Source organism: Gymnodraco acuticeps, unplaced genomic scaffold (genome assembly GCF_902827175.1).
Source record: "Gymnodraco acuticeps unplaced genomic scaffold, fGymAcu1.1, whole genome shotgun sequence".
Lineage (NCBI taxonomy): Eukaryota > Metazoa > Chordata > Actinopteri > Perciformes > Bathydraconidae > Gymnodraco > Gymnodraco acuticeps.
In genome coordinates this window covers 2,562,662-2,577,526 of record NW_022990047.1, presented here as the reverse complement: position 1 = coordinate 2,577,526, position 14,865 = coordinate 2,562,662, and the positions used below count along the sequence as shown (strand labels likewise).

The 14,865-nt window shown below is 40.0% G+C and overlaps 1 protein-coding gene across 6 annotated transcripts in view; it reads left to right on the top strand.

Annotated features, from left to right (window-relative positions):
• The window catches only part of arntl2 (aryl hydrocarbon receptor nuclear translocator-like 2), a 22,037-nt gene extending 7,172 nt beyond the window's left edge, over window positions 1-14,865 (top strand). For 5 of the 6 annotated variants that reach the window (XM_034215616.1, XM_034215615.1, XM_034215620.1 and 2 more), the window contains 11 exons: window positions 8,411-8,503; window positions 9,043-9,160; window positions 9,238-9,387; window positions 9,895-10,150; window positions 10,260-10,366; window positions 10,827-10,977; window positions 11,080-11,150; window positions 11,269-11,380; window positions 11,486-11,576; window positions 12,247-12,346; window positions 12,435-14,865. In XM_034215616.1, the coding sequence (XP_034071507.1) occupies window positions 8,411-8,503; window positions 9,043-9,160; window positions 9,238-9,387; window positions 9,895-10,150; window positions 10,260-10,366; window positions 10,827-10,977; window positions 11,080-11,150; window positions 11,269-11,380; window positions 11,486-11,576; window positions 12,247-12,346; window positions 12,435-12,583 (1,398 nt within the window). In that variant the 3' untranslated portion in view covers window positions 12,584-14,865. The remainder of the gene's footprint in view (window positions 1-8,410; window positions 8,504-9,042; window positions 9,161-9,237; window positions 9,388-9,894; window positions 10,151-10,259; window positions 10,367-10,826; window positions 10,978-11,079; window positions 11,151-11,268; window positions 11,381-11,485; window positions 11,577-12,246; window positions 12,347-12,434) is intronic. The other variant, XM_034215617.1, reaches the window with a different exon arrangement.

Here is a 14,865-nt window from a genome sequence, read left to right as displayed (position 1 = left end):
AAGGCTTAATATTAATTAAACAGATTAGTTGAGAAAAAATTCACCCCCAACACAGTAGTCATGAAGGGGGAATCTAACTATACAGAGAATATGGTTTTTTGACCCACGATGTAAACATGTTTATTTCTGCTGTAAAGTTGGGCATTTTAACATGGGGGTCTATGGAAATTGCTCCCTTCTGCAGCCTGCTCCTACTGGCCACTAGAGGAACTGCAGTTTGAGACACTTCCGTATTAGCGTCCCGGCTCTTCCCCAGAGTTTGCCGCTTGGTCCACACTCACAAAAACGTCATACAGACATAAATAAAGCAGCGACTGTATTCGCCATGACATAGACCAGGGGTGCCCAACCTTTTTTGAACCGAGAGCTACTTTTAAAGTTGCCAGTCTGCCGAGATCTACCAGTCCAAATAGAGAGGCGTAGCCATTACTGACAGCCTACTACCAGGTAAATACACACTTCTACTTGTATAAAACTGACCTTTGTACGATTAATACCTCATAAAATACTGCAGATCCTGTATCTTACCTCTTTCTAATCTACACACATACAAGTATTTAAATGAAGTTACACAACAGTGTTGTTGATACAGAGTTGGAGTTTATTCACACATCACATACTACAGTGGGTAATGTTTTCAAGAAACATTGAACAGTGCTGCCACATATGACACAGGAACAAAAGAAAAGACGCTGAACCCTTTCTTTGCCATTATATAAAAATAGTGTTGCTTCAAAAGTATAAATTAGGCTTACTAATAAGACAACTCAGATCTGAAGCTACACAGGAATCTGCTGCCAACGTGCAATAAATAAGACAAAATTAATAGAATCAAACCCTTTGTTGTTGCATTTTAGTAGAGTATAAAAATAAATGCCTTTTTTTAAATAGGATGCAAGCAACAGTTTCTTAACCTGAATTGATAATAGACTATAATCAATTTAAGTTTGCATTCTTATACCATTTTGTACAATAATTATAATGACTAAGTTCAAACAAACTAAAACTCACAGCTGATTAATAACGGTATCCAACTTAAGTTTTTATTATATCAAAAACCTGTTGAAATGCTTCTGTTATTGTTGTTGTTTACTGTCCCCAAAAGCGCGTCGGCAGCCTCCAGGAATGCTTCTTTCACAACTTCGCCATCTTTGAAAGACTTCATGTAGGGCTGTGCGATTATGGCAAAAATCATAATCACGATTATTTGGGTCAATAATTGATATCACGATTATTTTGACGATTATTCATTGACCATTTATTGAACTTTAAAACAAATGATATTTTACCAATAAACAAGATCAATAAATGTGTTGGAGCGCACTTCCAAAACCATACTAAACATATATTAATATGATAAATAAAAATAAATTAGACCAAAATAAATGAAATCAAATATGTTGCAGTGCACTGTCACAACCTACTAAAAACTCCTTAACATATAGCCAACATTTTGGTAAAACATATTCAACATATTCCACTCAGTTAAACGTTGAAGGCTGGCCAACCGTCATGGTCCAGAAGTAACAGGAAATAAATGTTGAACTACAATTTAAGACCAAATAAAAATGTTTTGGCCACCATGACAAATGCTGGTAGGGCTGCTCATGTCATCTCTTAAAGATTTTTTGCAAGAAATACCAGCCTGTTTACATGGTCTGGTTTCAGAGATGAGAGCAGGCAGGTGACAATATTGCCACCTGTACTGAAGACCCTCTCTGAAGAGGAACTTGTGGCAGTGCTGCCACATATGACACAGGAAAAAAAGAAAAGACTCTGAACCCTTTCTTTGCCATTATATAAAAATAGTGTTGCTACAAAAGTATAAATTAGGCTTACTAATAAGACAACTCAGATCTGAAGCTACACAGGAATCTGCTGCAGCAACAGTGCAATAAAAAAGACAACATTAATAGAATCAAACCCATTTTTTGTTGCATTTTAGTAGAGTATAAAAATAAATGCCTTTTTTAAAATAGGATGCAAGCAACACTAGTTTCTGAACTGATAATAGACTATAATCAATTTAAACAGAACAGATCTTAATGTTTGCATTCTTATACCATTTTGTACAATAATTATCATGAATAAATTCAAACAAACTAAAACTTACAGCAGATTAATAACGGTATCTAAATTGAGTTTTTATTATATCAAAAACCTGTTGAAATGCTGCTGTTATTTTTACTGTCCCACAAAAGCGCGTCGCAGCCTCCAGGAAAGCTTCTTTCATAACTTCGCCATCTTCGAAAGACTTCATGTGTTTCGCAAGAACGTGACTGACACGATAAAATGCTCTGGTAGCAGCCTAGCTCTTGTTGTTGGGCCCCTTTTGGAGCGTAGGGCAGAATTAGGAGGGAATTCCGTCTCGTAGCCTTTGTGCACTGTTTTGAAATGCCGCTCCTAAATTACCCTTCTTCGATAAAGCCACGCTCGCATTGCAGATGAGACAGATGGACTTTGAATTGGAATAGATACAAAAATAATGATCCTCCCACTTGGAGTGAAAATTATATATTTTGGGCTTTTTTGCTTCTGCCATAATTGTGGTCTTGTGTGTGTGCGGACTGTCACTCCTGTTGACCATCCATGCTGTTGACACGGACAACGTCAGCGAACCAGTGCACTGCTCACCAGCCACGCCCCGACACATGGGGTGAGGCCGGCCAATCACAAAGCTTTGATGCTTTCAAGTGCATTATTCTGGCACGGGAACATTATGTTACAGGACATTAACGATAAAACAGAATATTGTTGTTCTATTTTTAGACACATCTCGCGATCGACTGGGAATCTCCCCGCGACCCTTCTTTTTAACTAGTTGCTGCTCTTGTTCTGACATCTTCGCTTGCGCTGAACACTCACAACACATGTCACTCCCACGTGGCCGAGTGGGCTTTTAGGGAGGGGCGAAAGCGCACCCAGCAAAATAATCGTATTTTGTCAATTATGCTGTTTCCCTAATCGTCGCAAGCCGTAATCGCGATTAAAATATGATTAATTGCACAGCCCTAACTTCATGTGTTTCGCAAGAACGTGACTGACACGATAAGATGCTATGGTAGCAGCCTTGCTCTTGTTGTTGGGCCTGGTGAAAATGGACTGCTGTGCATTTAGCTGTCCTTTCAGGCCCCTCCCCTTTTGGGAGCGTAGGGCAGAATTAGGAGGGAGTTCCGTCTCGTAGCGTTTGTGCACTGTTTTGAAAATGCCGCTCCTAAATTACCCTTCTTCGATAAAGCCACGCTCGCATTGCAGATGAGACAGATGGAGTTTGAATTGGAATAGATACAAATAATCATCCTCCCACTCGGAGTGAAAATGATATATTTTGGGCTTTTTTGCTTCTGCCATAATTGCGGTCTTGTGTGTGTGCGGACTGTCACTCCTGTTGACACGGACAATGTCAGCGAAATACTGCCCACTGCCCACCAGCCACGCCCCGACACATGGGGTCACGCCGGCCAATCACAAAGCTTTGATGCGTTCATGTGCATTATTCTGGCACAGGAAGATTATGTTATAGGACATTAACGATAAAACAGAATATTGTTGTTCTATTTTTTTAGACACATCTCGCGATCGACTGGGAATCTCCGGTCGATCGCGATCGACTGGTTGGGCACCCCTGACATAGACAGTCTGTGGTTTGTACATGTTTAACTTGTGTCCAGTTTCTGAACAGATATGAGGAGCTGTGAGCTCTGAGTGTGTGCTAACAGCTAACGGCTGATGTGCTGGGACATATTGCGCTGTCAGGTGCTGACCAATCACGAAGCGTCATTTCTTGACTGGCAGCAAACACAACCAATCACAGCAGTTTTTATTTATTTTATTTATTTATCCTTTATTTATCCAGGAATGTCCCATTGAGATACAAGATCTCTTCTTCCAGGTAGTCCTGACCAACACGGCACACAACAAGTTTCAACATAAAACAAGGGCATTAAACAAAAAACATACAATTCAAATATAAATACAGAAGGCCATTTGTGCAGTGGCAAGAAGCATAATCACATCAGCAATAGCATCAGGTAAAACAGTTACATGTTTCATGAAGGGCTAATCGTAGCATACCTTTAAAAGCATTTACAGTAGGAAGTGCCTCTAGACAAAGTTTTACTTGCAACATATTCCATAAAAAGGGAGCATAGTGGGAGAATGCAGCTTTACCAAGCTCTGACTGCATCAAAGGAACATTTAAAAGCATCCCATTTGCTGCTCGTCTGGTATTTTAAAAAAAGCAAGTATAAAAGGACAGAAGTCTGGAGATATATAAGGGCAGCTTACCTAGCAATGACTTAAGGATAAAAATCAACATGTGTGATTGTCTTCTTTGGTACAGAGAGGACCATCCTAGGGACTGATACAAAGTGCAGTGGTCAGTGCGAGAGCCTGCACCCGTTACAAAACGTATAGCAGTATGGTACGCAGAATCCAGCTTTTTAAGCAGGGAGGAAGGAGCATGCATATAGATCACATCGCCATAGTCTAATACAGACAGAAAGGAACTCTGCACAATTCTCTTCCTGGCTTCAGACGGGAAACATTTCTTTAAACGGAAGAAAAAGCCCATGTTTAGGTCTAAGTTTTCTCAGTAGGTTCCCAATATGAACATCAAAGGCCATCTTTTCATCAATCCATATGCCCAGATATTTGTAGGATGCTACTTTGTCAAGGCATGTCCCTTCCAGTGTCAGAATCGGAGGGACAGCTGTATTAGCTCGAGAGCGAGAGAAGGTCATGTACTTGGTCTTTTTTGCATTAAGGGCCAGTCTTAGCCTTAGCTAGGAGTGTTGCAGTGTATTAAAAGCATCCTGTAGTAGCTCTATGGCCTGAGTTAAAGAGGAAGCCACTATGTAAACAACTGTATCATCGGCGTATAAATGAAACCGTGCTGGGTTTATCCCATTTCCTAGTTCATTTATAAAGATGGAGAATAAGACAGGGGCCAAAATAGAACCTTGTGGAACACCTTTGTTTACAGTAAGAGCAGCTGAGGTATAATCTTCTACTGAGACACAGAGTTCTTTCAGATAGATAGTAGCCAGATAATAACCAGCTCAAAGCCATTTTGCCAAGACCTATGCAGCCAAGCCTCTGCAGTAGTAATGCATGATCCACAGAATCAAAAGCTTTAGACAGATCAACAAACAATGCTGCACAGTGTTTTTTCTTGTCTAGTGCTTAAATTATGTCATTTGAGACTAGCATAGCCGCTGAAGTAGTACTATGGCCTGATCTGAAGCCTGACTGAGACTCGTTAAGAATATTATGGTCAGTTAGACACTTTTTCAGTTGTTCGTTTACAAGAGATTCAAAGACTTTGGCCATTACAGACAGTCTGGAAATAGGGCGATAATTATTTAGGTCAGAGGGGTCTCCGCCCTTTAAAAAGGGGAGAATCATGGCCGACTTCCATGAGCTAGGCAATTCACCAGCACAAAGACTGAGATTCAAAATAGAGGTTATGGGTTCTGCAATCAGACCTGCAGCAACTTTGAAGAAGAACGGCTCTATCTTGTCTGGGCCTGAAGATTTCTTTACATCTAGGCTCATTAAAGCTTTGTGAACCTGAGAGGTCAAGATGGGGGCAAAGGTGAACAGTTGATCAGGGTCAAGTGGCGGAGGACCTGGATCTCCTTCTGCAGCGATCATCCCTGAGTTGCTAGAATCAAAGATTGAGCCAGCAGAAATAAAATAATAATTAAAGCTGTCTGCAATATCCATTTTGCCCTTGATTTCACTCTGATTTACCCTTAAGAGATCAGGAAGGCTGTTTGGAGTGATAGAACCTGAGGAGGATTTAACAAGTTTCCAAAACTTTGCAGGGTTATTCAAATTGTCATGTATTGCATTAAGATAGTAGGTACATTTAGAGTCTTTAATCAGCTTAGTGCATTTGTTTCTTAATGTCCTATACAGATTCCAATCTAATGGAATATTCGATTTCTTTGCTTTAGCCCAGGCAGTGTCTCTCTGTCGAATGAGAGAGGATATAGAATCATTAAACCAGGGGTTGTCTTTACCGCTTATCCTAGATGTCCTAAAAGGAGCATGCTTGTCACATATAGCCAAGAAGGTGGATTTAAAATAATTCCATGCTAACTCAACATCGGTCATAAGTGAAACAATGTGCAAATCACTATTAAAAACATCATGTAGAAACGCCTGCTCATCGAAATGTTTGAATCGCCTCTTGTGAATGAAACATGGCTTTCCTTTAGGGATCTTACAGGTTCTCACACAAGCAATTGCGCAGTGGTCGCTTATATCATTACAAAACGTGCCTACTGCGGAGAAACGGTGAGGTGCGTTTGTAAGAATAACATCAATCAAAGTGGACTTCTCTAAATCTTTTTGGTTTAACCGAGTTGGCGAGTTAACTAGTTGCACCAAACAAAGAGTCACAAGTGTCCTTGAAAGAGTATTCGTGGCTTCGCTTGAGGCAGCAGGCGGGCGGTAGAATCCGACCACTATAATGTCTGAACCACTTGGGAGCGATAGTTTAATTACAGAGAGTTCAAAGCATTTTGGTTTTGTTAGGGATTCGATGCAGGTGCAGTCTAAATGGTTTTTAACATAAATCGCAACCCCGCCCCCTTTTCCCACACAGTCTGTTCTAAAGACATTGTAATCTTTTATATTTATCATATCATTTGTAATCGGCTTTTGAGCCACGTCTCAGAAAGGACAATGATATCAGAGTCAGTCGAATCGGCCCATATTCTGAATGGAGTCCATCTTATTAATCATGCTGCGAACATTAAGGTGAAAAAGACGTAATCCGTCTTTCGTTCTAAACTCCTCTGGCGTTTGCAGCTGAGACAGTTCTGGGCCTGGATTCGGTTATCCAACATCAGGAGTAGGAGAATTAGAAGCCAGGTCCTCCTCGCTGGGCTGGTCGGCTTGCCGTCGCAAGTGCGCGCTGCATAGAGGGAAAGTCTCCCATTTCCCTGGGCCCATAGACAGCGTAGTCCTCGCGGCAGAACCCCGGGTAGATGAGACGTCCATGAGAGAAGGTCCTCCGCGAGCAGCGGGGTTGTCATCATGGCAAAAACTCTTACTGAATCCGGGGAAGCCATGGTGCCTGGGGTAGGCCACACATCAAGCGCAGGTGTGTCTTGTGGGTGTTCAGCGTCGGGAGCGACACCGGTCCCGGAGATCCCCAGCACCAGGTAGCCGACCAGGTAGAATAGCAGGGGAGGTAGCCACATCATCACGTGGTGATGACAATAGCTGACGAAATACAAATACTTTCTTTGTTTGAACTGCATGGATTGATTTGTATATGATGTGTCTTGTGTTTCAAACATATAGATCAAATTGTATTTATGTAGCTCAAAATCACAAGTTTTATCTGATTTAGTCTGTACAGATCAACAAAACATGAATGATAGTTTAAAAACATAATAAAATGACACCATAGACCACAATAATAATGTGATGGTGTACAAATGAAGGATCCAGGCGGATGTCAAAATGCTTCCTACATGGTTTTCATGAACTGCAACACTAACATTTTATTTAAAATCCAAAGTAACAAGCAGTGCTTCTCTGGCTGGCTCTGTCCAATCACAAACAAGAAGTGTTCTCCCTAAAGGAATACCCTTTCCGTCCAATGTGAAATGCTGTAGCGTTTTCTGAAATGCTGTTGTGTTTTCTGAAATGCTGTTGTGTTTTCTGAAATGCTGTAGTGTTTTCTGAAATGCTGTAGCGTTTTCTGAAATGCTGTAGTGTTTTCTGAAATGCTGTAGTGTTTTCTGAAATGCTGTAGTGTTTTCTGAAATGCTGTAGTGTTTTCTGAAATGCTGTAGCGTTTTCTGAAATGCTGTAGTGGTTTCTGAAATGCTGTAGTGTTTTCTGAAATGCTGTAGTGTTTTCTGAAATGCTGTAGTGTTTTCTGAAATGCTGTAGTGTTTTCTGAAATGCTGTAGCGTTTTCTGAAATGCTGTAGCGTTTTCTGAAATGCTGTAGTGTTTTCTGAAATGCTGTAGTGTCTTGCACTTCAGGGCCACCGTAATATACCAATCTCCATAATGGACAGAAACAAGACTTATATGTGTAAAATGTATATAGTACACTCAGATGTCGCGTTAACCGCTTCTTCCCCCCCCGGTTGACAGTTCTCTCTCTCTCTCCCCCCCCCCCCCCAGAGTGTAAAGGTCGACGGGTAATACTGAATTTTGACGAAAATGTTACGATCCTGTCCGTCAAAATGACGTGCAGCGAAAAAATCTAGAGCAACCTCGGAGTACACTATGCTTATATTATACGCATAGTGTACTATACACATACAAAAAGTTGTGCACAGTAGCTTTTAATTAAAACGTAACTATATCCTGTGAGGAAGTTACAATGTTTTCTTATTGCATTACAATATGTCCCCCTTTGCCTCTCTGTTGTTGTCCAGGCTGCAGACGGGTTCCTGTTTGTGGTGGGCTGTGATCGTGGGAAAATAGTGTTCGTCTCAGAGTCCGTCACGAAGATATTAAATTATAGTCGGGTAATGCTTTTACATTTGTTAGTGTATCTTCAGCATCTTTGTTCATGTGAAACCACGGACACACCAGGTGGCTTGCATTGTCTTGGCACCAGAGGTAATGGACTAAAACACACCAGCGTGAGCGTGGATATGTAGCATCACATTTTAAACTGTGTGCACAGATTTCACAACTTTTAGACTTTATAAATACTGAATTCATTTTTGTTGGTTCAAAACACATTAGTCTTACTTTCCTCTGTTATACTACATCATGATAGATCTTTTATATATATTCCCAAAAAAAGCCAAATTACAGTTCAAAATGCTTGCTGAAAAGTAATTCTGAACAGACAACTGTGACTGCCAGATAATGAAAAATAAAATGTTTTGGCTTTTTTATTAGTTTTGTTTTTAATTGTTGCCCTTGTTGCTGCTAAAATCTTAAAATGCTTGATCTTTGCTCCACGCGCTACCTGGTGTGTTCCGGGGAAATTGTTTGTCGTTATCAGTATAGACATGGTATTGAGGGCGGGTTGATCAGCTGTTTGCTCTTCCTACAGGCGGAGCTGATTGGACAGAGCCTGTTTGATTACATTCACCCAAAGGACATGGGGAAAGTGAAGGAGCAGCTGTCAGCCTCTGAATTATTCCCTCGTGAACGGCTAATAGATGCTAAAAGTAAAGCATTTTTGTATCTTTCCTTGTGTGTGCGAGAGAGGGAGAGATCACCTTTAACCCTCCTGTCATGTCTCCAGCCGGTCTGCCGGTCCAGGCTGACCTCCCTGTGGGTGCGGCGCGGCTGTGTACGGGCGCACGCCGCTCCTTCTTCTGTCGCATGAAGATAAACAAGATTTGTGTCAAAGTAGAGGAGAAGGAATTCCAGGCCAGCACCTCCAAAAAGAAAGGTTGGGAAACGATTCAGTGGTTTGGTTTATTTATCAAATCACATTTGTACATTCAGGATTTAAATGTATCTGGGTCCCTGTGTAACAGCTAATATTTAATTTATCAGGAAGGCTTCCATTCACCAAAAGTATTTGTGTAAACTGCAGTTTCTCAAACTGTCAGGCAGAGTTGAAGGGAAAACATAAAGCAAAGATACTGTGTGAAGTGACTGCAATTTAGGTCCAAAATGTGACTGCTTCCCAGTAAATGGGCCATAGTTCTCCATTTATCACGTTTCATAATACAAGCGTAAGTTTCACAAACATTTGACTTCACAGCGATATAGGTGATCATGTTATGAGAAATGTTTCTTACCAACAATATACTGTAGTACTCATACTATAGCTTGGAGTGTCCCAGTTGTCTGGATTTTCTCTAATGTGGTGGCCACAATGTCAGACTTGGGGTCAAGTTACACAGTTTATTTATATTTTGCATATTGTGATTTGTGTCTTTGTGTACTCCAGAGTCCCAGAAGTACTGCACGGTCCACTGTACAGGCTACATGCGCAGCTGGCCCACCACTCAGTTGGGAGCAGAGGGGGAGGGCGAGGGCGAGGGCGAGGCAGACAAGCAAGACAGCTCCCACTTCAGCTGCTTGGTGGCGGTGGGACGTGTCCACTCCCACTCCTCTCCCCAGGTTAATGGAGAAGTCAGAATTAAACCCACAGAGTTCATCACACGCTACGCCATGGATGGCAAATTCACCTTTGTCGATCAAAGGTGGAGTTGAAAAAAAATAAAAATGTCTTTACAGTTTATTGCATACAGTTTTTTTAACAATACAGAAGATGTCTTAAATAACACTTTACTTTTCATTCTTCTTCTGCAGAGCGACCACCATTCTTGGTTATCTTCCCCAAGAACTGCTCGGGACATCATGCTACGAGTACTTCCACCAAGACGACTTACCGCATTTAGCTGACAGACACCGAAAAGGCAAATTACATTTTTCTGTGACCTCAAACGTTGACTTTTTTCCAATTGTCTCCGATGCATTATTATTATTTGATGATGAACAATCTTTAACTATGTAGGTCAATACATGAATGCAGGAATTCATTCTAAAATCACAAAATGAGTTAACAGTTTGGATCTTATTTTCTGCTATAATCCATAATCCAAAATCCAAAGTAATCTACCTAACAAATGTATTCCTGCAGCACTCTAGTTACATTACATTTTTTAAATACAATACAGCTCCAGTGTTGATGTAAAGGTCAATCTTTTTTACATTTCTGTTAATCTGATTCCAGTTTGTTGCAAAATTGTGATGCATTGCTCCTATTTCTATACGCTTTTCCTGTGCTTACAGTGGTATCTGCATCTAGCAGATCATACTGACGTTTATTTTCCTGTTCAGCCTGTAACTCATCCTACCTTTGGTTTTTTTTCACAGTGCTACGCAGTAAAGAAAAAATAGAGACAAACTGCTATAAGTTCAAAACAAAAAGTGGCTCTTTTGTCACTCTGCAAAGTCAGTGGTTTAGTTTTGTAAATCCCTGGACCAAAGAAGTGGAATACTTAGTGTCAACAAACACAGTTATATCGTGAGTATACACTTCAGTCCCTCCATGCATTACCTAGATATATTACCTGAGACAGATATGCAGTATATTAATCAACGCTCCAACTTTTTTTGCAACAACTAGGTGTGATAACAGTCGAACCTGTCGGTCAGGAAACAAGGCTGAACAGTCAAGCACTTCCAAGTCTTCTGAAGGTCGGTAAAAAAAGTATTTACGGATTTTATCTGATTGTTAGCTTTGAACAATACAAATTGTGCCTTAGCATACTTCTGTTTATTTCATTTGTAACCTTTTTTTTTTTTTTTTTACAAGATGGCAAGAAGTCCCTTCCAGTTATACCAGGCATCTCCACCACACCTGGAGCTATGATTTATGCTGGAAGCATCGGGACCCAGATCGCCAACGAGCTGCTGGATTCCAACAGGTGAGAGATGTGTAAATGCGATTCAGCCAGCATCTTTCTAATCTCGAACTGCAGTTTTTGTTGATGTTACTTTGTGCAGTTAAAAATATATCTTTATCTGTGTTGGTTTAGGATGAACTCTTCACCTTCCAGCGGCAGCGGCAGCCCTTTCAGTCTATCCCAAGATAAATGTCCCCACAATCAAATCAGCAACAATGTAAGTTGTTGAACATTCAAATATGTGATCATTGGTGCATTTGTCCCATCATAAAAATGCCTGAACATTTTCAGCCCGAGTCCAAAAGGTGGCGCATCTATTATTTTAGTTATCAACTAATCTCCCAATTATTTTCAAAACGGTTTGATCTATAACATTTCAGGAAACATTTAAAAAAAATGTAAGATGTCCATCCCAGTTTCTCAAAGTCAGAAAAAACATATTGCCAATTCTCTCTCTTGTCCGAAAATGCTCCGTGTAATTTATGATGCAAATACCAATATTAAGTAATTGAACTGACTTATATCCTAACAGGTGTGTAGTGTCCATGTATGGATATGTAAAACATTTCTATCATCAATCAAATCATAGACCTCTATTAGACCTCTGTTTTTACTACTTATACTATTAATAAAATCATGCATGTTTGCAAATATGGGATCAGGAGACATTTAGTCAACAAAGTTCATGTTGGTTTTCAGTGTAAGCTTTGTTGAAATGTTTGACAGTAAAAATGTCTTACAAAAGATTTTTTTTCAAGGTAGAACAAACCTAAACTAATGCAATCATAGCTATATGTACTTGGAAATGATGGCGACTTTCTAACCAGCACAGGTCAAACATGCATGTTGCTGCTGACGCCATAATTCCCTCTTTTTTTGGTCTCTAGGTGCCATACGGAGAGGCGACAGACATGGAGATTGCAGGAAAGTCCAGCTCAGAGGAGGATGCTCAAGGAGCTACATTCTCAGGAGCAGAGTCTCTCATGGGTACCATTTCAGATCCTGATGTTATATTCCCTTCGAAGTTGTTTATAGAATTGTATTTAATTCTCTCCTCTATTTAAATGTTTCCCAGGGGAGAATCCCCAGATGGATTTGGACAGCGTGGTTGGACCGGGCCTTGGCAGTGACGAAGCAGCCATGGCGGTCATCATGAGCCTCCTGGAGACGGACACCAACCTGGGCGAGGCCGTGGACTTTGAAGAGATGCACTGGTCCTTATAGAACCTGCTCTGTGTGACACCGCAGCACACTGAAAAACACTTGAATGCTCCCTCTTAAGACTTGGCATTCCTTTTTTTATTTATTAGTTGAGTTATGTTTTGCCACATAAGCTGTGTAGTCTTTGTGTGGCTGCTGTAACAGGGAGCGGGATCGACCTGTTGACCCTCGTCAGGAGGAGGATGTGCCTCTAAAGCCTTACAGCGGCCTGCCCTCGCACGCTGTCCCTCACATCTACTGTCATCCTCTCACAAGGCTGAATAACCCATGAACACCATTAAAAATGATTTGGGATTTTGTCCTCCACCTACATTTAAACAAAGGTTGGGCCTGACGATGCAAACAAAAACAAGATTGCACTGATTTTTTAAGATTTTTTTTTTGTAGAGATTGTCATTTGATTGGGTTCTGTATGTTAATGAAAATACTAGAAAGACAACCTGTCCTGTCTCGTTGACCCCTCAGGATGCTAGCCGTAGGTAGCCAGTGTACCGCGGCAAACCACACTTCCATAACCTCGAGCTTTGAGAGTCACCTAACGGTGGGCCACTCAGAGATTTTCTCTTGTCAGTATCTGAACACTCTCCACGGAAACAGTCCAGCAGCCTGGATTTGGTATGAGATTTGCAAACATCATGTCTTCAAGCCATATCTTAAAAGGGACAGTTTGCATATGAAGAATATTTTTATTTTGTTGGTATGTAAGCATCTAATATAGTCCTGGATTGTATTTCCTGAACTCTAAACATTTAACATTTATTGCCATCAATTATCAACCTCTCATTTGTTGGAGAGCAGCAACTTTTGGTGGTTGACAAATCATGAACTGATTTTTGAGCACTACAGAATCACTTCATGCTAAGTGAAAAGCCACACAAAGGAGTTACTGTTGGCAACGGTGAGCAGCAAAGCCATTGGAAATCTGTGACTTTTAATCAATACATGTTGGTTGATTACAAATTATATTATAAAAAAGATATGATATTTGAGTCTGATGGTAGAAGTTGAACCTCAGGATGTAATGGAAACAGCTGCCACATTTAAACACCAATGTTTGAAATCCTTTCCGACATACTCTTCTAGTCATTAGTCTGTAGTGGTTCACCTGCGTCTGTGTTCTGACTCTGATCATCAGCATTATAATCTTTCAGGTAAGCCATAGCTCTAGCTGGTTTTCTCCTCTACTTTTACTGTATGTGCTTGTTAGAGGCACTCAACTATACTTCGAATATAAGATATGTGATAACATTGAATAACTATATTACTTGAGTTAAATAAACAGATATTAAAGTCTGTTCTGCCTTTCTGCTGCTTTCAGTACATTGCTAAAATACAACAGATTGCATGTTGAAATGGAAAAGATGACAGGAAATTATTCTTTTATTGAACAAATTGAACTGAACACCAAAAGAATATTTACTATTTAAAGTCACGTTTTCTACTTATACTCGTTCGACTAACTAAAGAAATCCCTGAGTGCAATATCAACCGTCTTTCACGATGGTTTTAAGTTGACATTGCGGTGACGTAAAAAAAGAAAAGAATATATTGTGCTGCCCTAGCAAATGATTATTAAGGGATTATTCTATGCAGAGCTATTGTTCCATTCGTTTTAAGCTATGTTACTTGTTTTTTTTTCTGTGTGATTTTTACTCCCAACTCTTGCATGTCTCCAAAAGCCGTGTAATATTATAGTTGGTGAGAACGTGAACGAGTTGTTTGGATCCCTTTTGCAATTTTACCTCATGTAGAATTTTGTTTTTTGGATTTTCCAAAAAACAAATTTTTACAGCCATCGTGATGATTTCTGTGTTGGTGTCCCATAGATTAGATTGCCTAATGGTTTCATAAGGTAAAGAACATGATATGTAACTTTGCCAAATGTTTTGTCTCACAGTGGTATATTTTTTAAACAATGTAAGCTAAAGAAAACTATTGCATTGGCTCGTTTAAAAAAAAATGTAAGCCCTTGTGTTGTTTTGCTGACTGTTATGAAAAGAACTTGAACATACACAAATCCAGTGATATTTTCTGTTGGCACATTGATTCCCTCACTCTTATTTGATACCCTTTTGATTGTATGTTACATTTATCAAAAACCTTTTTACCTGAATAATTATGAGTGTTGTACATTGATGGAGTCTAATAGGCTGTGAAATGAAAAAAGCTAAATCAGTATACATACATTTAAGTATTTTTCATTAGTGTTTAGACTGTATATCTGTAAGAGCTGCAACTAATGATTATTTTTATAATCGACATTAAAACTTTTTTTTTGTACATTA